This window comes from Suricata suricatta, chromosome 12 (assembly GCF_006229205.1).
Source record: "Suricata suricatta isolate VVHF042 chromosome 12, meerkat_22Aug2017_6uvM2_HiC, whole genome shotgun sequence".
NCBI classification, from domain to species: domain Eukaryota; kingdom Metazoa; phylum Chordata; class Mammalia; order Carnivora; family Herpestidae; genus Suricata; species Suricata suricatta.
The window spans coordinates 64,494,855-64,520,429 of record NC_043711.1 but is presented as its reverse complement, the minus strand read 5'-3'; the positions used below and the strand labels follow the sequence as shown (position 1 = coordinate 64,520,429).

General features: G+C 43.1%; 2 protein-coding genes across 2 annotated transcripts in view; both read left to right on the top strand.

The window, feature by feature from the left end:
- The first annotated feature begins 973 nt into the window (after positions 1-973).
- LOC115274119 (protein PET117 homolog, mitochondrial) lies at positions 974-4,511 on the top strand. The gene is made up of 2 exons (XM_029917528.1): positions 974-1,190; positions 4,352-4,511. The coding sequence occupies exons 1-2, from the start codon at positions 1,095-1,097 to the stop codon at positions 4,499-4,501; spliced, it is 246 nt and encodes an 81-aa protein (XP_029773388.1). The 5' UTR covers positions 974-1,094; the 3' UTR covers positions 4,502-4,511.
- Positions 4,512-4,796: 285 nt separating this feature from the next.
- Positions 4,797-25,575, top strand: part of KAT14 (lysine acetyltransferase 14) — a 37,126-nt gene continuing 16,347 nt past the window's right edge. The window contains exons 1-6 of the mRNA XM_029917527.1: positions 4,797-5,073; positions 6,920-7,038; positions 10,681-10,802; positions 18,202-18,383; positions 20,646-21,062; positions 21,195-21,763. Coding sequence (XP_029773387.1) covers positions 4,815-5,073; positions 6,920-7,038; positions 10,681-10,802; positions 18,202-18,383; positions 20,646-21,062; positions 21,195-21,763 — 1,668 coding nt within the window. The 5' untranslated portion in view covers positions 4,797-4,814. The remainder of the gene's footprint in view (positions 5,074-6,919; positions 7,039-10,680; positions 10,803-18,201; positions 18,384-20,645; positions 21,063-21,194; positions 21,764-25,575) is intronic.

Sequence of the window (25,575 nt, the reverse complement as noted above, 5' to 3'; positions counted from 1 at the left end):
TGGAGGTTCCTCAAAAAACTATCCATAGAACTCCCTTATGACCCAGCAATAGCCCTGCTTGGGATTTACCCAAGAGATACAGAAATGCTGATGCATAGGGGCACATGTACCCCAATGTTCATAGCAGCAATTTTAACAATAGCCAAAACATGGAAAAAGCCTAAATGCCCATCACCTGATGAGTGAATCAGGAAGATGTGGTATATATACACAATGGAGTACTACATGGCAATGAGAAAGAATGAAATATGGCCATTTGTAGGAAAGTGGATGGACCTTGAGGGTGTCATGCTAAGCGAAATAAGTCAGGCAGAGAAGGACAGATACCTTATGTTTGCACTCATAGGTCTAACAGGAAATTTTCAGAATGATCTAGCTTCAAGAAAAGCAAGTAGTTAGTAGTGCTTAAGAAAAATTGATTTAGTAGCTAACGGATAGTTGATACCTGTCACAACACAGCATTTTATATACTGTTAAGTGAAACTGCAATACAATCTAAGGTGTGGGAACTGAGGCTCCAAAGGTATAAAGGTGATCTCTTAGGAATTACATGGGAAACAAGTTGACCAGTGCTTTTCTTACCAAGAGGCAATGAGGCGTTGCTGCGCAGTTAGTATGTATGTCCTTTAGCTAGAAGGCTTTTCAGTTTTAAGAAAAATCAGAGCCAGACCAGCCAGCTTAAAGCATTTAGATGAAACAGATGACCGAGTCTACACTATTTAATTATGGATCTACAAGCAAAAACTCCAACTTCTGGTGGCACCTACCCCGCAAAGTGCCAAAGAGGCTGTGATTAGTAAGGCTGGTAGTGAGCAAAGGACTCGGGCTCGCATGGCGCTCAGAGGGGACAGATATGTGCCTGTGCGGGGTCGGGGATGGGAGGAAGAGTCATCCTCAGCCGCGCTTATGCAGAGCAGGGACGCCGCTCCAGCGCTCGGCTCTTGATTGCTAGCGCCTGGCGCGGAGGGCGGTGCACCAGCTGCGGGGCTTCTGCGCTCGAGCGGTCGAGCCTGACCCGCAGCCGCCGAGTCGCGTTTGGCTGAGGCCCTGGGGCCCCGGGCGGGTAGGCGGAGGCCGCGGAGGCCGGCGTGGGGATGTCGAGGAGCTCGAAGGTGGTGCTGGGCCTGTCGGTGGTGCTGACGGCGGCCACCGTGGCCGGCGTGCATGTGAAGCAGCGGCAGGACCGGCAGGTCGGTGTCACGTGACCGCCTTTTCCGGGGCCCGCGCGACGGCGAGGGAGACCTCGGGCCCTCTGGTCTCTCTCCGCGTGGTTCTCCGTTGCTCCTCGCCTTTCCATCTTTCGTCGGATCCGTGGCGGCGCGACATTGCGTCCTACCCACCCCTCGATCCCCACGCTCTCGCGACCGAGGCCCCGACGCTTTTCGCCCGACGCCTGACTCGGGCGCCGCAGCCACCGCGGCCGCGTGCACGGGGAGGTCCCGGTGACCCCGTCCTGTTCGGCGCGGGGGAGCCCCTGCCCTCCGCGCCGCCGCCTCCTGGCTCAGCCAAGGCAGTCCTGCAGGGTGGCGGGCGGCCCGCTTCCCAAGTCACCATCAGCCTACAGTGATACGGACTTTGCAGCGTCCCGCTTGGGCGACTGCAGAGTCGAGGCAGGGAAGGGTTTTCGTGGGGTGCACTCAGCAAGTTGTCGGCCTCGCCCCAAACCCAGGCCCAAGGTTGAGGCCCAACCCTAATGGATTTCATTTCCAGTGCTGAGATTTTTTTCTAGGGTTAAGGAGGCTGTCCCGAATTCACTTTCCGTGCCTTTAGCCAAGGTAATTTAGTGGATGCTTTTTTTTTTCTTTTAAGGAATAGTTTGCTGTGGAAATGAGATTCTGGGAATTAGAGATACCGGCCTCCAAGTTTTCTGTTTTCTATACTTGTATTTATGTAAATACCCATGGCTTACGGATCGGTTGACTGGCCGCCTATTCTGGGTCTCCCAGTCTTTAGTCTTGTTAGCAGATGTTTAGTGATTGGCCACCACACCAGGCACCACACTAGGCGCTTTGGGAAGCAAAGATAAGGAAGGACAGGCGTTCCTGAGTTTGTAACTGCTTCACACCAGTGCTGAACGTTGAGTGTGAGAACAGGCAACTAGATCAGCGCGTGTGTTCGGGTTGAGCTTAGTTTTGCCAAGGGTGGAAGTAATGAACCGGATGAATATTAGTAAAGTGGTCTTTTCTTGTATTGGGCTCTCTAGTGTACTTGGTACACAGAGATGAAGCCGATGAGGTTCTTGTCTTCGTTGTTCACAGTCTGCAAATCAAAAAGGTGTAATGGTATAAGAATTTGGGGGAGGGAATATTGGATGAATAATGACAGGGCATGAAAGAGGTTAGAGATTTGGGAACAAAGTATGGGTTCTGAGGGCGTAGCTTTTGGAGTAGAGGCAGGCGAGTTTCTCTTCTAAGAAGGGAAAGGAAAAGAGGGTGATCAAAAGAAATTTGAGAGGAGTAGAAGAATGTGTGGCAGATGTAGTTCTGAGGTCAGCGAAGGCAGAGATTTTCAGAGTATGGGGGTAGGGATGCATGAGAGCTTGGTTCTGAACGAAGTCCGCATTGCATGTTTCTGGGAAGCTTTTATAATATAACTTACTCCACACCTCTTAAAGCAGAATCTTTTGGATATGGTGACTCTTGCTCATGTATGTTTTAAAAGCTACCTAGGGTTGAATATCCGTACTAGAGAGTAGAAGAACAAAGATTTAGATATTTGGAAGTTAGATGAAGAAAAGATTGACCAGAGTAACCCGTGTTTATTTTGCATCCAGGCATTCATTGTGGACTTTTTTACACTAGGAAGAAGACAGATGATTGACACGGTGGGTCTGTTGTAAGGTTCAAGGAAGCAAGAAATAAAATAAAGACTATTGTTTCTCTCATGTGTTGACTGTTTACCACACGCCAGGCACTGACATGAATCCTCACAGGAGCCCAGCAAAACGAGTTGTACTACATGAGTAATGGTGAAGAAGCCTTGGTGGTTAGGAAGAGAAGTGATTAGGAAGATAGTTAAGTGGAAGTCACAGGCGGTCGGCATACACTGAAACTTGGAGGAAGGTAGCAGATGATGGCAGGAGAGCAGGATCCTAAGCCACATGCTGAAGTCTGAGAAAGGAAGGTCAGGTACGGAAGATCTCAGAGGCTGGGAAGTGAAGAATGATTCCAGTGGATGGTGTGCGTTTGGGGTGGGGGTGGCATGGTACAGGGAGCACAGGACCTAAAGAACTGGGGAGAGAGAGCCAAATGTCTCTGGAGATCTGGCCAAGGAGCAGGGTTCACAAAAGATGGTTTTTCAGTTGTATTATCTGTTCCAGGACTCTTAAATTTCCCAATTCCTCCATAATAGCAAATGAAACTCTAGGCCTGGAGGAGATCTGGCAAGTCGGTATGTGGTGAGTTTTAAAAATAGGCATAATAGGGGCACCTCAGTAGCTCAGTTGGTTGAGCATCTGACTCTTTATCTCAGCTCAGAACTTGATATCAGGGTTGTGAGTTCAAGTCCATGCTGTGCTTGTACTGGGCATGGAGTCTCCTTAAAAATAATAATGATGATAATAGTAAAATAAAATAGACCTAATAATTACAAACAAAAAACCAAAGGCCCTGGGCCCCATCCCCATTCATTCTACCTCACAAGGCTGTTGTTAAAAAAAATTAGTATTTTGGGACCTAAAAACTATGAAATGGGAGTTATTAGTAATGACTGGATTAATGCTTTAAAAAGTCTCATTTTAGGTACCATGTCCATGTCCTGGAATTTTCTACTTGTCTATAGTGTTTCTCAAAGTAACTACCACCTTTAGTTTTTCCTCTGGTAGTAGCATTGTATTTTTCCCGTCTCTGTCAGTCATGTAATTGATTAGTAATTCTGTACAATTTTTACTTCACTGTGCACTAGAAAAAGCTAAGATCTTTATTTTCTTGCATCCTGACAGTTCAAATTTCAGTAATCTTTTTTCTTTGATATTATTCAGCTAGGATAATTGCTAACAGGAAAGTAGTTCATAGAGTTCCGTAGTAACTCTTACCAGATCTTTTAAAGCATTGTATATCAATTAAACTTTTAAAATTCACCACAGGAACAGGTTTTCTATACTGAATGTTCAGGAATTTCCTAAAATATGGTAAGAAGTCATTTTTAGCAATAACACTGGTGGAACACACTACAGATTAATCTGATGGCTTGTTACATTTTACATTTATGCAGCAAGTTGAAATAGTAATTAGGTATTTGGAGTCTCAGAGTTTTCAGTGTATTTTGGTAGCACTGTTATTCAGACTGAAAAGCACTCGAAAGGGAACCACCTGTTCAGGGCGTTACTGAAATCTGTTTCTTGCGTTTTTAGAGGCTTCACGATGGAGTGATCAGAGACATTGAGAGGCAGAATCGGAAAAAAGAAAACATTCGTCTCTTGGGAGAACAGATTATTTTGACTGAGCAACTTGAAGCAGAAAGAGAGAAGATGTTATTGGCAAAAGGATCTCAAAAAACATGACTTGAAATGGATGTCAAATGTTGATGGGACAGTGTGGGGTGTGGGTGTGTGAGTGTGGATGGAGAATAGCTTTGTGAGGTGTCCACCCTTTTTTCGGTCACTGTCCTTTCAAACCTGACCAAAGACAAGAACTGTGGATCATACATTCTAAATTATTGGGTTAAAAGTCCCTGCTATCTGAGTAAAGAAGTAGGCAGACACTCTTGTGAGGAATTTGAATGTCTGTGTGATCCTGGTAGAAGCCCCTTGAAGCCTGGTGTCCAGGGCTTAGGATTGTGCGTGAACAGCACTTGAGAGCCTGTGGGAGGAAGGGATGGATAGTAGCATCCACCTGAGTAGCTTGATAAGCCGGCACGATGATGAAGCCACGAGGACGTCTACCTCAGAGGGGCTGGAGGAGGGGGAGGTGGAGGGGGAGACGCTCCTGATTGTTGAATCAGAGGACCAGGCGTCCGTGGACTTATCTCATGATCAGAGTGGGGATTCCCTCAACAGTGACGAAGGAGATGTGTCCTGGATGGAGGAGCAGCTGTCCTACTTCTGTGACAAGTGCCAAAAATGGATACCGGCCAGTAAGGAGCTTCTCAATTCCTTTGATTTATCAGTTCCTATGTGAAGGTTTGCTTTTCTAACCTGTGAACGAAATATGAATGTAAAATGGACCTGAATAAAAAGATAATTATTATATTTATGATTAGTTTAGTTGGTTAATGATAGATTTATATAAAACATAGACACATTTGTGCTAATAAAAATTACTGTCAACTCTCACATTGTTAAGTTAACGTTCTGGACAGCAACCTAATAAAAGAAAGTTGGAAATTCTGTTATTTAAAGACTTAGGCACATTGTTCTATCAAGATCTTGTTACAGATTTAGGGCCCAATATAGAATGAAAGGTCAAGTTGCTGTGTTAATATTTAACTTCCATGAAAAACTGCTGTTGTATGCAGAAGTAAGTCAGAATTTGCAGATTAAAAATATTTTGTACCTTTTTTTCCCCCCCTGGGACCATTCTTGTTTTCTGCTTGCTGGCCTCCTAGATCTGCTGTCAGGAGAATATACACACATGCTCCCCTATACCTCACTCTTTCAACTAATCTTTTCATCTGCCAGCTTCCTGGCTCGCCAGGAGCATGCTTTGCCAGCCATCATGAGTTTTACCAAAACAGGATTTTCCCATTAAGCAGAGACTAGGAAAGACATAGGTACCAGAGGAATTCTTTGTGTTATAGACTTTGTAACTAGGTCAGAGAAAGTGCAGCTGAAGTGGGTCAGTATCTGGTATGTGGAAATGTTCTTAAGATGGATTTAAGTATTCAGATTAATAGTTACTATTAACACATTAATAGTAACATTTTCATAGGAAACAATCGAGAAGTTTCTATGCATTAGCTAGTGTTTGCTTCTGAGCTCTTTCTGCTTATTGATTCAGGGCCCTGCCGGAAAAATCTCTGGCATTCCACCTTGTCCTCTAACAATACATTTTAAACTGTCCTTCGTGGTAAGATCCCTGCTAACTTCCTCAGCGTCTCTCCTCGGCATCTATCTCCACACAACCAGAACTTTGCAGTGAGGGTGAGCTCTTAATTCTCCACAAAAAAAAATCTTATATCAAGGTCTCTGCACATTTTAATTTCCTCTCTGGAATATGTGTGTCTGTAGCCTCCATGGGCTCCTGCCATACATATAGGCACGCCTCTTCACCTGGCCAGTTGTAGGCATCCTTCAAGTCCCTGTCAACCCCCCTTGTTCCAGCACTCTCGTCTTCCTAATATGGACGGGGCCTCCCTGTTATGTACTCTCGTATTGCCTATGGCACACACTGCATGCCATCCCAGTGGTTGTCCTGTCTCGGAGCACTGGCATCATCTGGGGAGCATTCAAAAATGGAGAACCCCACATCCCTCTTTCTAGAGATAGATTCATTCTGTGTGGGTAGGCCCAGGCATCTTTTAAAAAAACCAATCCATTCGCTGGGTGATTCTGATGTACAGTGAGGTTGGAGAACCGTTGTACCGTTATGATTACCTATTTCCACCTTCTAGGTGGCCCTCAAAATTTATAAAATGCCAAGAGCAGACTCTTTGGGCACTGTGTTCCGATTCCTAGGCCAGTTCCTGGCACGCAGTAAGAACTCCGGTATTTCTCAAAAGAGCGTAGAGACCCATGAGAGTCAGTAATGTTAACAGTTGGAAACTCCAGAGCAATAAAAACTCGATTTTCTGATACCTTTCTCCTAAAAATTAGGAGGTATACATTTAACAGGCATACACTTCTGTTTTCCCTATTCCCATCCTGCTGTCACGGGTTGGCTGATAAAGAGGAAAAACACGGGAAGCGTAGAAAATCTGGTTGATAAACTGATAAGTATTGCTTTAGATAAACCTATGATGTGCCTTTTTGTTTTTCTTTTAGGTCAGCTGAGGGAACAGCTCAGTTACCTTAAGGGTGATAATTTTTTTAGATTCACTTGTTCCAATTGCTCAGAAGATGGCAAGGAGCAGTATGAGAGGCTGAAACTGACATGGCAGCAAGTGAGTAAAAAGCTCTTCCCTAGGATTTGCGAGGTCGGCCCCCCAAGGAATTCGTTGGAGCAAATATTCAGAGAACAGGGAACTTACATATAAGCGTTTGAGCTGTTCTGAGGGTCATTTTTTATTTCACAATGAAAATGATAAGTATATGGAGAAAGCAGTTCTTTGTGAAAATACTGCTACGTAGTGAATTGGGTTTGAGATTCTTGAAAACCTCACACACACAATTTCACATGGATATGATACAGATTCTGGTTTGAATTGAATTGAAGGTTCATATTTTCTGTCAGCCATTTTTAGAACAATAAAACTATTTAAAGAAATGTAAAGTGACCACACTGGAAATAGTTTCGGAAGGTATAGTGTGACTCATTGCAGAAGCCAACATAATCCAGCTTTTCTGTATTTGCACACAGATCTGTTTGAATATTATTTTTGCATCAATACCTATATCCACCTTTTAGCCATCTGTGGTACTATCACCCTAATCCAAAACAACTATAGCCCGAACAGTAACTTTTTCCTGATTTCCAGCTTGCCTTAATTTTCTGGTTGGTTTTTATATTAGTAGGTCTATCACAAGATACCAACGTCCATAGTCTGAATTCTAATAATGAATGAATTACACATTACTTTTTGAGTTTTTATGTTTATTCATTTAACAAATGGTGAACCAAGTGTCATTCTAGGCCTGGAAACTACTGTGATGAGCAAGACAGCTAGACAGCTGACATTCTAGACATTTATTTTAGACAATAAGCAGACAAATACACAAGTTAATGACCCATAGCACTTTTTTGCTATGAAGGAAATAAACAGGGTAATGAGGAAGAGTTGAGATGAAATGATCTTAGCCGCTTACCTTATAAACTACAGCTGCTGTAGCTGCTTGGACTGTTCTCTTAATTATCAGTGCTTTACTAGCAGATGTGCTAATGAAATCTGTCAGTGGTGAATTTGGGGAGCCTTTTTTGACTTGGCTGAAAATATGCCAGCAGAAAATGAAGGGACGTTTATACTGAGGATATAGTCTCACGAATATTGTAATTGGGATGTTTTTCTCAACATACACATGGGCTATTGTGTCTAGGCAAAGTCAGGTTAATGTAATAAGATTATTCTGATGTGTACACCCATCAGCAGATTTGCATTTGATCTGTAAACATCTCAAAAAGCTGTAAAGTGGAAGGAGAGCATATATATATAATTTTTTGGCATGAATATGAGTTTCTGTCTGTGGAGTTTCTTTTGAAGAGAACAACTGGCTTTTGGTTATATTGCTCAAAAGTTACAGTATTGGCTTCTTTCATCACAAAATACCAACATTACAGAGGGTCTGGTCTCCTGACCTTTCTTCATACTTTTCCGTGTTCTCTCCTCCTTCGTGACTGAGAACAGCAGTTGGAAATGCAGGAGAAATGATCACATGTTTGGGAAGGGTACAGTAGTGACCATCTTCTCACCTGGATGCTTATTCTTTTTTTAAATTAAAAAAAAATGTTTTTATTTATTTTTGAGAGAGAGATAGCATGAGCAGGGAAGAGTCAGAGAGAGAAGAAGACACAGATTCCAAAGTGGGCTCCAGGTTCTGAGCTGTCAGCACAGAGCCTGACACTGGGCTTGAACCCACGAACCATGAGATCATGACCTGAGCTGAAGTTGGACGCTTAACAGACTGAGCCACCCAGGTGCCCCACCTGAATGCTTATTCTTATGGGGCAGGTGAAGCATGTACTGTGATCTGGACTGATTATTTTTCTAGGTGTTTCCAGCAGATACTTGTGAAGTGCCTGCTGGGGCTGAGCCAGCCCAGAGCTGAGCCTCGGGGATCCACTGTCACTGATGAGCTCTTGTGAGAGCAAAAAACTGAACTGGGATTCATTTTTTTAAGATTACAGATTCCAGGGGAGAGGGAAAACCATGTCCTTCATAGATTTTGCAGTTTGCTCAGTAAGTATTAGGTGTTACAGAAAAAGTTATTTCCAAGTAAATATGTGAATTTTTACTTTTTAAAGTCGTGAAATAATTCAAACATACAAAAAAAGTACCAGAAATAAAGTAGCAGATAGTGTCTCTACTGCCAAGATTAACAGTGAATACGTGTGGCTGAAGTACTTGAGGGGACTGGGAATAGGCAAAAGAAGCTGATTTCAGACTCCTTAAGTATTTCTTGAACAATAGCTTTTAACATTGTGGTAAAATATATGTAACATGAAAGTTTGCCATCTTAACCACTTTTAAGCATATAATTCAGCAGCATTAGGTACATTCACATTGTTTTGCAACCATCACTACTGTTTCCAAACATATTTATCTTCATTATCTGTTGACTAGTAAGTCCCAGTGGACAGTAACTGTTTTAAGGAAGCTGTTGATGGGTTGATGTAGACCTGTTGCAAAAATGAGTGGAAGGACTTGAAAAAGCTGTCGATGGGATTCATTATTTGGTGGGCTTTCTGCAGGTCTCACAGGTCTGTGGAGCGGGGAGCTTGGTTAATGGAAGTATTGCGAGGCCCCTTGAGTCAGGTTTTCCCGTGAACCACTGGGGGTCTTGAGCTCTGAGCACAGGGATTGGGGAGCCTGAATTGCAGTTTACTAGCTTCCTTACACTTTCAGGATGCTCCTTCTGGAAAGAATAAGTAAGTTTGATTCTTTTCATAGATTCTCTGTTCCCTTTTCAATATTCTCTGCCCTCTTTTCAATTTCAATGGCCCCAAATCAATCATTATTTTAACTAGGCTGAAAACGTTATATAGTTTTGTTCATTTACGTGAAATCACATAATTACGCAATTGTATGTATATAGATGTAAGAAGAAACCCCTGAAAGCAGTCTTTGAACATGTTAAAAGTGATTGTTTCTTGATGGCAGATTTAGAGTGATTTTTTACTTCCTTCTTTGCTTTTCTCTTATTGATGTCTTCTACAGTGAGCATGTGTTGCTTATATTTCTAGAAAACACTTCCCAATTCCAGGCTTTGAATTAATTACCTGTAGACGGGCAAGGCTGGAGCAGATGAGGAGTGTTCACGCGGAGCTCTGCGGCCGGCTGAGCAGCCAGGCCTCTCGGCTCCAGGCCCCTTGTCTGACGCTAATTTTGTCTGAAGACAGGTTTCCTTAGCTAAAAGTGGCTAACCACCGAGTAGAGGGTGACTAACATTATTTTCAGCTTTGAAACTCTGAGAGTCTTTGTTTTTGCTCTCTAAAGAGCTTAGGGAAGTATATAGGCAGGGGTGACTTTCAAAATATTTAATGAAGGTTAGCATCATGATTCAGAAACTGTGGGCTGCAGCAGATACCTGGAGGCCTGACAGCCAGCAGTTATCACTTCATCTCGTGCTGCATTGTGTCAGACGGAGGGCGACAGGGAGGGGGTGGGGGACAGGGTGGTTGCTTAGGACAGTGGTCGGCCTCACATTAGCCCTGCGTGGGCATCGTATAAGGAACCACTGCGGACACTTAAGCGGAGTAGTGATACTCATCTGATGGAAATACAATTCCACGCTGAGAGTTTTCCAAGATCTCACCCTTTCTCCCTCTGTTCCCCACCCTTCCGACTCAGAGTATGAAACAAGCTTTCCCCCCGAAGGTTAACCTCCCTAACCGTGCTTTCCTCCCAGCCCTAGTTGCGTTTGTGTTCCAGGTTGTCATGCTGGCCATGTACAACTTGTCTCTCGAAGGAAGTGGACGGCAAGGTTATTTCCGATGGAAAGAAGATATCTGTGCTTTTATTGAGAAACATTGGACCTTTTTACTGGGAAATAGGTAATGTGATTTTTGAAAACCTTATAGTTGCATGAAGAGGTGAAGAACAAAGCACATGAGATTTGAGATAGCCTCACACAGCCCTTTAGGAGTTAGAGTACCTGTGGCAATTACAAAGAATTCTTTTATTCAGAAAATGTTACTTTTTTAAGTTATAAAACATGTTTGTGGAAAACCAAAGTGGAAATATGTACTTTTTAAAAAATGTTTATTTATTTTGAGAGAGAGCGCAAGCAGGGGAGGGGCAGAGAGAGGCAGAATCCCAAGCAGGCTCCACACTGCCGGCATAGAAACCAACGTGGGGGCTCGATCTCATGAACCGTAAGAGCATGACCCGAGCCAAAATCAAGAGTCAGACGCTTAACCGACTGAGCCACACAGGCACCTTGGAAGTGTATACTATTAAAAATATAGGTTTCCAGACTTTTTGTGTCCTACTTTATTTATTTATTTACTTTAATTTTTTAAACGTTTTATTTATTTTTGATACAGAGAGAGGCAGAGCATGAGAGGGGGAGGGGCAGAGAGAGAAGGAGACACAGATCCGGAAACAGGCTCCAGGCTCTGAGCTGGCTGTCAGCACAGAGCCTGACACGGGGCTCAAACCCACGAACGTGAGATCTGACCTGAGCCGAAGTCGGAGGCCTAACCGACTGAGCCACCCAGACGCCCCTCGTGTCCTACTTTAGAGGACACTCTTGGTTTCTTCTGTGAAGAGATTTGAAAAGATTCTTAGAGTGTTAAAAACTAGGCAGCTTAATTACATCAGGCTTTTTAATAGTTGGATGTATAATTTGAGGATATAGGATCATTATATCCTTTTGAAATCAGTGTCTTCTAGAAGGCCAGAGGAAGAAAAATAATGGCAGTGGCTGACTTTACCTCTTTAAATTGCTCTTTATTAATAGACTCTTATCGGTATTTGTTTTTATTAACTGGAAAGTCAATCCCATTGATAACATTTTGGTATTATTGTGCTTAGCAAAGTCTAGGCACATTAATATGCGTATGGCTTGTTCATTCACTCCTCTGCATGATAGTGCGTTGATTATACTGCTGTGCGCACCTCATCGGTGGCTGCGTTGGCTCATCGGATTCAGATGCGCCAGGGCATAGATATTGAGCCCACAGGCTTTAACTAGAGATCCATGCAGATCAACAAGATTTTCATTGCCATCAGGGATTAGTGCGTTTGCAACTGCATTGGCAAATTCTATGAGGTTCTGACTGTTAGTTGCCGTCTTAAGTCCTGTGTGAGGCTTCTATATCTTGCTTAATTGGGTCAGTTTAGACGTGATACAGGCTCTGATCACATCAGGTCAGAACAGGAAATTTGTACGTGTCCTCGCTCCGAACGCACCGCAGCCTCTTCCCTTGGGTGCTGAGAAGACAGTTCTGCCAGCCTCACTCAGAGCTGAGGGAAGGCAGCAGAAAGGAGAGGCAGCTTTCTGAAGGCTCGCTGTGAGGAGAAAATAGAAGAGATTTAGTACATTTTTACAAAAGGAGTTATTTTTGTTCTCAAGTTATTTAGTAGTACTAAGAAAAGAATTGACAGTATAACTGGTTCTTTTCTTAAAGAAAGGAAATCTGTTGTCTTAGTTTAATGATTTAGCACTATTTATGGAACTTAATATACCCCATTTATAAGGCACAATAAAGGGAAAAAAACTGATAAAATTGGATCTTGGAATGTTTTCCTGATCTGTCAGTGCCATTCTGCTTAGTGGATTGTCTTTGAGAAGAAACTATTTAAATTGTCTGTTTTTAAGCATTTTGCTGTATTTTAACATAAAGTTGTTCAGTTGTTTCATTTGTTCATTTGTAGAGTATGTTTGGAGAGGAATCAGCCAAGGCTTTTTTTTCCTTTTTAATCCTTTACTGAAAGGCATTAATTACTCTCTAGTTTCTGTGTGGTTTAACCATTAAACCAGTGGTTTTTGGCAGTGTTAGTGAATCACTTGAATTACCATTTACTTATTTGAATCAAGCCCCCCCTTTTTTGTAAATACATTAATTTTAAAAAGAAACTTCATACCACCATGGTAAGTGGAAAATCCATATCGTTTGCCATACATAGAATAAAACTATAAAAGTAGGTGTGCTAAAAATAACACAATATTATTATCGCTGGATCCCATGGCCCATAAAGGCAATCAAAGCCCTCTTTCTTGGGGCACCTAGGTGGCTCAGTCAGTTAAGAATCCGACTTCAGCTCAGGTCATGATCTCACGGTTTGTGGGTTCGAGCCCCGCATCCGGCTCTGTGCTGACAGCTAGCGCAGAGCCTGGAGCCTGTCTTCACATTCTGTGTCTCCCTCTCTCTCTGACCCTCCCCTACTCACACTCTCTCTTCTCTGTCTCTCTCTCTCAAAAATAAATAAAACATTAAAAAAAATTCAAAGCCCTCTTTCTTGATCAAAAAGGGACGCAGCGTGTGTTAGGGAGAACGTAAAGCAACAAACTTTCTCCTTGATCTAACCAGAAGAAATGAGAGATCATTAAAAATTACTCCTCCGTGATTCCTTATCATTCAGTTTCCTCCTTCAGTGTTGTCCTTTACTTGTGGAACTCTGCTGTAAGCATCAGTGGTTGGAAAAGCCACGAAACCCCTCACCCAAGGCCGGCAGCACTGCTCAGAAGGGTGGGAACATCCGCAGAATCACAACGCCCTGGGGAAGCGGCCTGCAGGGAACTTGTACAGTTAGGCTTTTTTCATAGCTACTGAAGATTTAATTCTGCTATCCATAGAACATTCTTTAAATTCTTAACAAGATAAGCATTTCGCATTTGCCATAGTTCCTAAGAGAATAGTGTATGGTGTAATGAAGTGCAGGATTTGAATACATTTTCTTTTAGATGTTTGCAGGTTTTTCATTCATGTCTTTAATGTTTTATTGAAGTTTAAATATGTAAAGGCTTATTTAAATTACTTTATGTTATCTATTATGGAAATAAGTGAAAAGTATACAAAAGCTGGGGTGCCTGGGTGGCTCATTCGGTTGAGCGTCCAATTTCCGCTCAGGTCATGATCTAGGGGTTCAGGAGTTCGAGCCGCATGTGAGGCTCCATGAGGCTTCCTTCTGACAGCTTGGGGCCTGGAACCTGCTTTGGATTCTGTGTCGCCCTCTCTCTGCTCCTTCCCCACTCAACTCTGTCTCTCAGACTCTCTCTTTCTCTCAAAAAATGAATAAACATTTTAAAAAAAAGTATTCAAAAGCTTTACTTAATTACTGTAGTTTAATTGCCTTTGGGTGTGTGATCATTTAGTCTACTTTTATAATCTTAACTTTGAATTTCTCCAGGATTAAAAAAAATTATTTTTGTTAATTTTTTTTTTTAAATTCCAGATTGTCTGGGTGGCTTAGTCAGTTAAGTGTCCAACTTTGGCTCAGGTCATGACCTCACCACGTGTGAGTTCGAGTCCTGCATTGGGCTATGTGCTGTCAGCCTGGAGCCTGGAGCCTGCTTCAGATTCTGTTTTCATCTCTCTGTGCCTCTCCCCCATTGTCTCTCTCTTTCAAATATAATGAACATTAAAACATTTTTTAAATTTAATATTTTTTAATTTCAGTGTAGTTAACAGTGTTATATTAATTTCAGGTATCCAGTATATAGGAGGTATGACTTTGAATAATGAAGAATACTTTGAATACTTTGATTTTTAAGATGCATACTCTTTAAAAAGTTTCTTTATTTTGAGAGAGACTGAGACAGTGCAAATGGGGGAGGGGCAGAGAGAGAGGGAGACAGAGAATCCCAAGCAGGCACTACACTGTCAGTACAGAGCCCAATACAGAGCTCAAACCCATGAAACCGTGAGACCATGACCTGAGCCAAAACCAAGAATTGAACGCTTAACTGACTGAGCCACACAGGCACCTCAAAATGCACACATTTAAAATTTTTTTCACATCTCTTTAAAAAATTTTCTTGAAAAATTTTCACATCTCTGACAGCTGGATCCATCTTATAAGGGATAGTATATCATAATTGATGGCTAGTTTTTTTGTTGTTGTTGTATATAAAATAGTGTATCTTAAAGTCAGTGGGTCTTAAATTTAATAAAATATGATAAAGCACATTCATAGTATTTAAAAATTTTTCTTATTATTATCATTATTTTTAAATATTAATTTTTGAGAGAGCAAGAGAGAGAGACTGAGCATGAGCTGGGGAGGAGGGTAGAGAGAGAGGGAGACACAGAATCTGAAGCAGGCTTCAGGCTCTGAGCTGTTAGCACAGAGCCCGATGTCGGGCTTGAACTCGGGAACTGTGAGATCATGATCGAAGTCAGATGCTAAACCAACTGAGCCCCGTAGGCACTCCTAAAATTTTTTTAATGGTATGACAAAGATTCCAGAGGGATGGCAGAGTAGGAAGCACCAGAGTCTGTTCCCACCTAGACAACAGTTGAAATGGCAGAATCTGTCTGATGTAACTATTTTTGGATCTCTGGATCTATATTGAAGGCTTCACTTCCAAAAGGAGGCTTGGAAGGTAAATTGCAGTTGAATTTGGTCAAATCCACCTGTTAGTAACATTTACCCATTCCACACCCTTCAACCCTGTGTCTGGCAGCAATGTGCTTGTTTCCCAAGCCCCTCGTACATAGTTTGCTGGAGCCAGGGTAGACAGAAAGGACCCTGTCCTCCAAATGTCAGGAATCTGTGCTCTGACTGCTGATTGCTGCTTCTGATCACAGAAATGCAGATGAAGAGGTGGGGCGCACCTCCCCTGATTGGTTGCAAACCCTTCTCCCTCTGGCTGAAATGACTTGAAGGAGATTTAAAGGGCTGGCACCTCCCCCACCCCCCACTTTATTTTTCTCTTTGTCCCTCTGTGGAGCCAGATATTAAAGATAAGATAATCAAAAGTAACCACATATACAGAGAAAATCAGAAAGTCACCATGCATGCCCAAGGGAAGCCACAGGCTCAGAAATGACCCTGAGAAGACCTTAAGTTTATACCTCAGGTGGATCTTTGATACAGAAACACCCTACAACAATAAAAAAAAAAAACAACAACCCCCAAACCCCATAAATCTCAGGAGAGGAAAAAAATCTGATTTTCAGAGTTACTACATTATTAAATTCAAATATCCAATTTCAACAAAAACTTACAAGGAATACAAAGAAACAGGAAAATATGGCCCATTCAAAGGAAAAAATAATAAAACAACAAAAATTGTCCCTGAAAAAGACCTACTGGTAGGTCTATAGAACAGATTTTACAACTGTCCTAAAGATGCCCTAAGAACTGATGCAGAGAAAGTCAAGAAAATGTTGTACAAACAAGATAGACGTTATCAGCAAAGAGATAAAAAAAAAAAAAAAACCCTAAAAAGTCAAAAAGAAATTCTGCAGCTGAAAAGGACAGTAACTGAAATGAAAATTCCCTGGAGGGATTGAGAAGCAGGTTTGAGCGGGCAAAGAGTAAGTGACTCTGAGAGTAGGACAGTGACAGTTATTGGGTTATTGAGTTATTGGTTATTGAGCAACAGAAAGAAGAAAGATGGACAAGGGGCACCTGAGTAACTCAGTCATTTGGGCATCTGCCTTTGGCTCAGGTCAGGATCTCACTGCTCGTGGGTTCGAGCCCCATATCAGGCTCTGTGCTGACAGCTCACAGCTTGGAGCCTGGCACCTCCTTCAGATTCGATCTCGATTTCTGGCCCTACCCTGCTCAAGCTCTGTCTCTCTGTCCCTCTGTCCCTGTCTCTCTCTCTTTTTCTTAAATATAAGTAAACATTTAAAAAATTAAGTAAAGGGGCACCTGGGTGGCTCAGTCTGTTAAGCCTCGGACTTCGGCTCAGGTCATGATCTCACGTTGGTGGGTTCGAGCCCCGCATCAGGCTCTGTGCTGACAGCTCAGAGCCTGGAGCCTGCTTCCAATTCTGTGTCTCCCTCCCTCTCTGCCCCTCCTGCTCTCATTCTCTGTCTCTCTCTCTCTCTCTATCAAAAATAAATAAAACATTAAAAAAAAGTTTTTCAATTAAGTTAAAAAAAAGAAGAAAAGTGGACAGAGCCTGAGGGACCTGGGGAGGTACCATCAGCTGGTGTATGAAATCAAGTGAAACCTCTCCCCTCCCATATCCTTTGGGCAGGAGGAGAGAGGCTTGGATAGTTTAGAAAAAGATACAAATGTGGGAGAGGTGCTCTGGGACCAAAACATTGGGGAGGAAGCTAAGTGTCTTTGTCCCCATCCCAGAGAATGCTCGTACCTATTAGAGCTTATATTTGTGGGGTTTTTTTCCTTTATTTTCTAGCACATCTTTGTCCCTAAGAATGCTTTTTTCATTTTGCCTCCCTAGCAATATTTTTCAAGTGTTAAAACTGGCCTTCTTATGAAAGACTGTGTTGTATTTCTGGTGCTTGTTTTTTCAAGGTGGAAATAGAACAGTTGCCTTTAAAAGAATCTGAAGAGTTAGCATTTTACATATCATTAAAAATGTTTAGGGGCACCTGGGTGGCTCACTTGGCTAAGCATCCAACTCTTGATCTTAGCTCAGGTCTTGATCTTGGGGTTGTGAGTTCTAGCTCTGTGTTGGGCTCTGTGCTGCGTGTGAAGCCTGCTTAAAGAAAAAAAAAATAAACTTTTTATTATATACTTTCTCCCCCCCAAAATTGGTTATTCCCCCAAAATTCAACTCTATTTATGGAACATATTGTATAGTTTTATTCTGCTTTACTATTTGTACAGGCAAATAGGAGCAGACTGAGAGGTGCATCTGACTCCTGGGGTAAAATGAACTGTTTACCAGGGCCTGTGATTCTCTTGCTTGCTTTCTTGAGAGCTGTGTTTAATTCACATATAAAAGCAACTCCAGTTGGGGCACTGGGTGGCTCAGTCGGGTGAGCATCTCACTCTTGGTTTCAGCTCAGGTCATGATCCCCGGGTCATGGGATCAAGTCCCACGTTGGGCTCCAAGCTGAGTGTGGAACCTGCTTGAGACTCTCTCCCTCTCCCTCCCTCCCTCTCTCCTTTCTCTCCTGTCTGCACTGTCAGGGCAGAGCCTGATGATGTGGGGCTCAGTCTTACAAACCCTGAGATCATGACCTGAGCTGCAATCAAGAGTCAGACACTTAACTGAGTCACCCACCCAGGCACTCATGTGATAAGTGTTTTATGAGCTTTGTTTGAATTTTTTTGTTTAATCCGCATAGCAACCTTGTGAGTTAAGTTGTATCCTAATTAAAAAAAAGAGGAAACCGAGGCAGCCAGAAGGTGGTAGAGCCAGGATTTGAAGCCTGTCTCTGGACTCTTATGCTCTGTTCCTTCAAAGCTTGGAGGTTCCATAGCATAGCACAGGCTTGGAGTCCTAGAGTATATGTGGAGTGTGTCTTCTGCATAATGACAAAATTGAAAAGCCAATAATGTTTTAATTCTTGGACTCTCCAGGAAGAAGACTTCGACCTGGTGGAGCACAGTGGCCGGTTGCCTCAGTGTGGGAAGCCCCATGTTCTTCCGCTCAGGTGCTCAGGAGTTCGGCGAACCAGGATGGTGGAAGCTTGTTCACAACAAGCCCCCAACCATGAAGCCTGAAGGAGAGAAGCTGTCTGCCTCTACTCTGAAAGTAAAAGGTACTCTTGTGAGAATATTAGAGCATGTGCTGGCCAGGCCGGAGTAAGTGTGAGCTTATGAGACCTTCTGCTCGTGAGGCATAGCCCAGCTGCCTCTCTGGAGCTAGTCTGTTTGGCAGTTGGATTACATCACATTTGTGTATGCTGTAAATAAATACCATACAAAAAATAATCAAGTTACCAGTTCTGTAAATGTCCTTTGGTATCTGCAAGGTTCTCTATTTTTTCTTTTCCTTTTCTTTTTTAATTTTTAAAAATGTTTATTTATTTCAAAAATAAAATTTTTGAGAGAGAGGCAGAGTATGAGTGGGGGAGGGGCAGGGAGAGAGGGAGACACAGAATCCAAAGCAGGCTCCAGGCTCTGAGCAGTCAGCACTGAGCCACCCAGGTGCACCCAAAATGTTTGTTTATTTATTTATTTATTTATTTATTTTATTTAAATAGTTTATTACCAAGTTGGTTTCCATATAACACCCAGTGCTCTTCCCCACAAGTGCCCCCCTCCACAACCATAGAGAGAACACGTTCGAGGAGAAGGGGCAGAGAGGGGGGTGGACAGAGGATCCAAAGCAGGCCTTGCACTTTCAGAATCAGATGCTTAACTGATTGGGCCACCCAGGTGCCCCAAGGTTCTCTATTTGCAATCTCATTTTGTTTTACAGTTTTTTAATGTGGAACTTGTAACCTCCCATGAATATGAAGAGAGTGGTGTAATGAATCCCTATGTCCCTTTCTCCTCCCTCAGCAGTTCACTTGCTGGCCATCTCATTTTATTTTGACTCCTGGGTACTTTCCCCCAACCCTCTACCCATTCCACCCCTTGTATTATTTAGAAGCAAATCCCGTAATCAACATTTCATTCTTAAACATCTTGGTATGTATCTTTAGGAGATACAGATTCTTTTTCAAAGCCTAACCCTGATGGCATTCTCCCAATTAAAGAAAATTAACTCCTTACAATCAATCACATATTGGTCTGATTTTTTTTTTTTATCTAAAAAATTTTATTGAGCTTTATTTTTTAATTTTTTTTTACATTTATTTATTTTTGAGAGACAGAGTGAGACAGAATGCAAGTGGAGGAGGGGCAGAGAGAGAAGGAGATACAGAATCCAAAGCAGGCTCCAGGCTTTGAGCAAATGTATAGCACAGACCGACGCGGAGCTTTAACCCACGAACCATGAGATCATGACCTGAGCTGAAGTCAGACGCTTTACCGACTGAGCCACCCAGGCACCCCTTAGTGAGCTTTAAATTTTTAAAAATAAATTTGAGAAGTGGAGCTCCTGGCTGGCTCAGTTGGTTGAGTGTCCAACTTTGGCTCAGGTCATGATCTAGGAGTTCATGAGTTCGAGCCCTGCGTTGGGCTATGTGCTGACAGCTTAGAGCCTAGAGCCTGCTTTGGATTGTTTCTCCCTCTCTTTCTGCCCTTCCCCTACTTACACTCTGTCTCTCTTTGAAAAATTAATATTAAAAATTTAAAAATATATATATTTGAGAAAAAATCAAATAGTATTGAAAAGTATAAAGCCTAACTGTACCCCCCTCCCCCACACCAACACCTGCCTGCAGTTTCACACCGGAGAGTAACCACTGCTGTCTTTTGTGAATGCTTTTAGCATTTTTAATTGAAAAAATAAACTCATGCTGTAATACCTGTTCTTTAACCCGTTCCCCCGCCCCCCCCCCCTCTTACTAGGAGACCTTGGACATCTCTCCATAGCATTCCCTGTAGATCTACCTTATTTTCTTTTTTTCCAATTGTATCATTGAATGCCCTTCATAGGATAATACAATATGCCATTCCCCAGTGATGGATATTTTGTTTACTTCTGCCTTTTTGTTGTTGTTACTTTAAATACTGTTAGATTGTATGTATGTAAATTATTTGTGATAAATTCCTGAAAAACAAGTTTCCATATCAAGGGCATATTTATTCCAAATATTAATTAGTGTTGCCAAATCATCCTCCAAAAAGTTGTAATAAAATTTACCCTTACTAAAAACGCATGAAGATACCCATTTCTCCATACTCTTGTTGAACATTACCAAATGTTTAATGTTTGCCAATTTCAGTAGGCAAATGCAGTATTTAATCATTGAAATTTGCATTATAATCCCTTTTTTTTTTGTCAGGAGAACTCTTAAGTCCTAGTTTAGGGTATTCATTGTGAAACACTTCTCTATTTCAAACATGGTAATAGGTTCACAGTTAAATTAGCAAAAGAAGCTAAAGTTGAGATACTTCTCTTTTCCTGGCAGCCTCCAAACCAGCTTTAGATCCCGTCATTACTGTTGAGGGCCTTCGAAAACGGGCGAGTCGGAATCCCGTGGAATCTGCCATGGAATTAAAAGAGAAAAGGTCTCGTACTCAGGAAGCAAAGGACATTCGAAGAGCCCAGAAGGAAGCGGCTGGCTTTCTCGACAGGAGTACTTCTTCGACCCCTGTAAAGTTCATAAGCCGCAGCCGCAGGCCAGATGTGGTTCTAGAAAAAGGAGAAGTGATCGATTTCTCATCCTTGAGCTCCTCGGACCGCACCCCTCTGACCAGCCCATCGCCCTCCCCGTCTCTGGATTTCTCCGCCCCCGGGACCCCTGCCTCTCACTCGGCTACACCCAGCTTGCTTTCAGAAGCTGATCTGATTCCAGATGTGATGCCACCACAAGCCTTGTTTCATGGTAAGACTTGCCTCTCTCGGGTCTTTGGTATTACATGTGCGATATGATCGATGTGTGTATTTTCACTCTGTGGGCGATGCGCCCTGCATGTCTTCTGCTTGTCTTAATTACGCTGTCTTACCCTCTGTGCAGATGATGACGAGATGGAAGGTGATGGCGTTATAGACCCAGGGATGGAGTACGTTCCTCCCCCCGCAGGGGCAGCAGCCTCTGGGGCAGTGGTCGGGGGCAGAAAGAAGGTCAGAGTGCCTGAACAGATAAAGCAGGAGGTAGAGAGCGAGGAGGAAAAGCCGGACAGGATGGACATTGACAGCGAAGACACTGATTCCAACACATCTCTGCAAACGAGGACTCGAGAGAAGAGGAAGCCCCAGCTGGAGAAGGACAGGAAGCCTAAGGGGCCCAAGTACACCCCCATGAGCATCTACGAGGAGAAGCTGCTCCTGAAGAGGCTAGAAGCTTGTCCCAGCGCCGTTGCCATGACGCCAGAAGCTCGCAGACTGAAACGGAAGTTGATTGTCAGACAAGCGAAAAGGGATAGGGGATTACCACTTTTTGACTTGGATCAAGTTGTTAATGCTGCTCTTCTGTTAGTTGATGGACTTTATGGAGCCAAAGAAGGGGGAGTTTCCAGGCTTCCAGCGGGACAAGCCACCTACAGAACAACGTGTCAGGACTTCAGAATCCTTGACCGCTACCAGGTAAGATTTCCCCCGGGTCAGCAGGGGAGGGGGAGGGGAGAGGGCCTGAGGTGCTACAGACAGAGGGCACAGCTGAGTTCTGCTGACAGTTCTGAGTGACTTCAGGAGAGAGAAGGAAACAGCAAGGGAGCAAAACAGGAAAATTTCTGGGCTTTGGCTTTTGAAACTATTCTATATGAATACCCTTTATTCCAGCCAGATTTGTTTGTTGCCCTTGGGCGTTCAGGACAGAACCTTGACACTTTCTTCATCTCTCCGAGTCCCTGACAGGGACTGTGTTTGCACATGGTTTGTATCCTAACCCTGAGTGGCAGATTGCTACTGCTGTAGCAGACCACATGCTGAGCAGGATCTGAGGACAGGTCAACATCTGTGTAGTTAGGAAACAACGCATAGAAGCAGATCAGTGTGTGGCAGCATAGCCTGAGAATATTCAGGGGAATCCAAGTCTGTGAGTGCTCCTGGGAATGGCTAACTCCACTCAGAACTTCAAGAATGCACCTTCCCATGGCAGGAATGACAGGTCTGATTCCCTGAATCTTTGCTAGCACTTGCTCCTAAACAGCCTTTAACTAGTTTTGCTGATCTAATGGGTATAAAGTGAAATCTTATTTTTTATTTACATGTTTCTGATTACATTTTATTCACATGTTTCCTAGTTGTTTTTCTGTAGATAACTTGCTAAATAGGATTAAATGACTTCCAGATAGGATTATTTGCACATTTTCTGTCTTCTTTGGAAACTAGTGGGCAGTGTTGTGATCTATTTTATGAGATACCATGTGTGGGGCTTCTTCCACTATGTTGGGCATGTGCTGTGTGGGCCCTTTCAATGTGAAACTCTCCTGGAGCTCTGGAACATCTTAATTTCCTGTCTTCTGTTTTCTCTTTCTCTCTCTTTTCAATGTTTATTTATTTATTTTGGTAGGGAGGGGCAGAGAGAGAGGGAGAAGATCCCAAGCAGACCCCACACTCTCAGTGTAGAGCCTGACATGGAGCCAGATCTCACAGACCGTGAGATCATGACCTGAGCCGAAATCAGGAGCCAGCCACTCAACCAATTGAGCCACCCAAGTGCCCCATCTCTGTTCTGTCTTTTTGGAGCACACTTATTATTTGGATATTGAACCCTGGATATTGAACAACCCTGGGGGTTGGCGGCCTTCTGTAAAGGATCAGACAGCAAATGGTTTTGGCTCTGCAGGCCACACAGTCTGAGTTGCAACTGCTCAACTCTGCTGTTGTGTGAAAGCAAGAGACAATGGATGCGCATGGCTGTGTCCCAGTAACACATTATTTACTAAAAGAGGCTGGATCTGGCCTGTGGGATATAGTTTGCTGACAACGCTTACTCTAGATGGGTCCCTTAATTTTCTTTTTTTTTCTTCTATTTGCCATCTTTCCTAGGAAGTAGTAACCTGCATGCCTATACCCTAGAGGTGAGTGTAGTGGTCCAGGAACCATTCAGCTGGAAAACTTGCCTGAATTTCCCTGTTTTCAGCCCCATCCTTGGCTGGGCCAGGTCTCCAGTGTCCAGAGTCCCCCCTGAGCCTCTCCGGACATTCTGGTCTTCTGCCCATGGAGGGAAAGATCATATCTGGATGTGGGCAGTGGGGTTGTAGTTGGAGGCTTTATCCCCTTAGGTAGAGAGACTCTCAGCGCATAGTCTTGCTGTCCACTCTCAGTGTTAGCCAGATCCGATCGGTGCCTCGTAGCCTTTCCTGAGGCTCTGCGTGTACATCACCCTGCTCCTGGCCTGTCTTCACTGCTGCCTTAGGCTCTCTGGCCTCAGCCGTTTGCTACTTACTCATATACTTGGACTGCAGTCACCTGTCCACCTGTTCTTTGTTCTTGTGGGTTTGTCTTTTAATCCCTGTACTTAATGTTTTAAATTATGACATGTGTCCTGTAACTACAGAAGAACACATGGAACATATGAGTATACTTTATGGGTTAATTAAATAAATACTTTTGTATCTGTCTCTTGGGTTAAGAAACAGAACATTAGCTGAAAAAAAAAAAGGAGAAAAAAAAGAAAGAAAGAAACCGAGCATTACAAATACCTTGGAAGTTCTGAGGGAACTCCCTCCCAAGAAAGAGCCGCTCTGAGTTTTTTATGTCTCTTTTAGCTTTTAAAAAACTAAGTAGGAGGCACAAATCTAACTGTGTAAGAAGTTGCCACTATTAAATGGAGGCTTCCAGGAGAAGGTAAGCTAAGCAGTCTCTCTGGGTCATTGTTGTAGATTGAATTGTGTCCCCCAAAAGGATATATTAAGGTTTTATTTAACCCTTTGTACCCAGGAATGTGACCTTGTTTGGAAATAGGGCCTTTGCAGATGTAATTAGTTAAGATGAAGTCGTACTGGAGCAGGGTGGGCACTTACTGCAATATGACTAGTATCCTTATGAGAAGGGAAGAGACACCGAAACAGACACCAGGAGACTGCCATGTGATGGCTGAGGCAGAGCTCTGTGTCCACAAATATGGGATACTAATGAATGCTGGCAACACCAGAAGGTAAGAGAAAGCGTGGAACAGATTCTTCCCTAGAATATTCAGAGAGAGCATGGCCCTGTTAACACTTTGATTTCTGACTTCTGGCCTCTAGAACTGTGGAAGAATAAGTTTGTTATTTCAGCCATCTGGTTAGTGAGCCATTGATATGGCAGCCCCAGGAAGCTCCCACAGTCACAGCTGGCTTCAGATTCCACGACCCCTTTCTATAGAAGTCAGTGCTCAAGGTCATTAGACAGTCCTAGGAAGTTAGGCTTACCACAGTCTGAGCCTCAGGCAGGCCTGCAGTGTGTACCACTCAGTGTGGCAGAAATCTGGGCAGGAGCAGTGGGGCCCTCTGTTTCCTGTGTCTGGACTGATGTGCTTCCCTCCAGTTTGCAGGAGGTCAGAGCAGTTATTTGTGGGACACGTGTTCGCAGCTGATCGCCGGAGTGGGCATGGGGGAGTAGAGGAGTCTAAGACTACGTGGTGAAGCCAAGTTGAGCTCCGATGAAGTTCTGGGCTACAACTCCTTAGGTCTTATAGATGGTCCAGGGTACCCTACCATCCAGTAATCACACTGCTCGGTACTTACCCAGAAAACACAAATACCAGAACTCAAAGAGATACATGCACCCTGATGTTTATTGCAGCATTATGTACAACAGCCAAACCATGGAAGCAGCCCATGTCCATCAGTAGATGAATGGGATAAAGAAGATGGGGTAGATATACACAGTGGAATATTATTCAGCCATTAAAAAGAATGAAATCTTGCTATTTGCACCAATATGGAGGGAACTAGAGTGTATAATGCTAAGGAAAATAAGTTAGAGAGTGACAAATACCGTAGGATTTCACTCATGTGAAACTTAAGAAACAAAACAAGTGAAGTGGGAAAAAAGGTAAAACCAATCAACAGACTCTTAACTATAGAGAAGAAACTGAAGATTACCAGATGGGGGCGGGTGGGGCAAAGGATGAAATAGCGGATGGGGATTATTTTTTTCAAGTTTATTTGTTTATTTTTAGAGAGAAAATGAGTATAAGTGGGGGAGGGGCAGAGAGGGAGAGAGAGAATCCCAAGCCAGCTCCACACTGTCAGCATGGAGCCCAACTCAGGACTCAAACTCATGAGCCATGAGATCATGACCTGAGCTGAAATCAAGATTGGCTGCTTAACTGACTGAGCCACCCAGGTGCCCCTGAAGAGTACATTTATGGTGAAAAGAATAAAGTAAAATAAAAATTAATAAATAAGGAATGGTGCAATGCAGCAGGGACTTATGATGATAGCCTCTGTACCTACCCCTTGAGT

Excerpts from the sequence above, each read along its gene's own strand:
- LOC115274119 (XM_029917528.1), top strand. The coding sequence starts at position 1,095 with ATGTCGAGGAGCTCGAAGGTGGTGCTGGGCCTGTCGGTGGTGCTGACG. Across the intron at positions 1,191-4,351 it reads AGCAGCGGCAGGACCGGCAG|AGGCTTCACGATGGAGTGAT; the intron begins GTCGGTGTCACG and ends TTGCGTTTTTAG.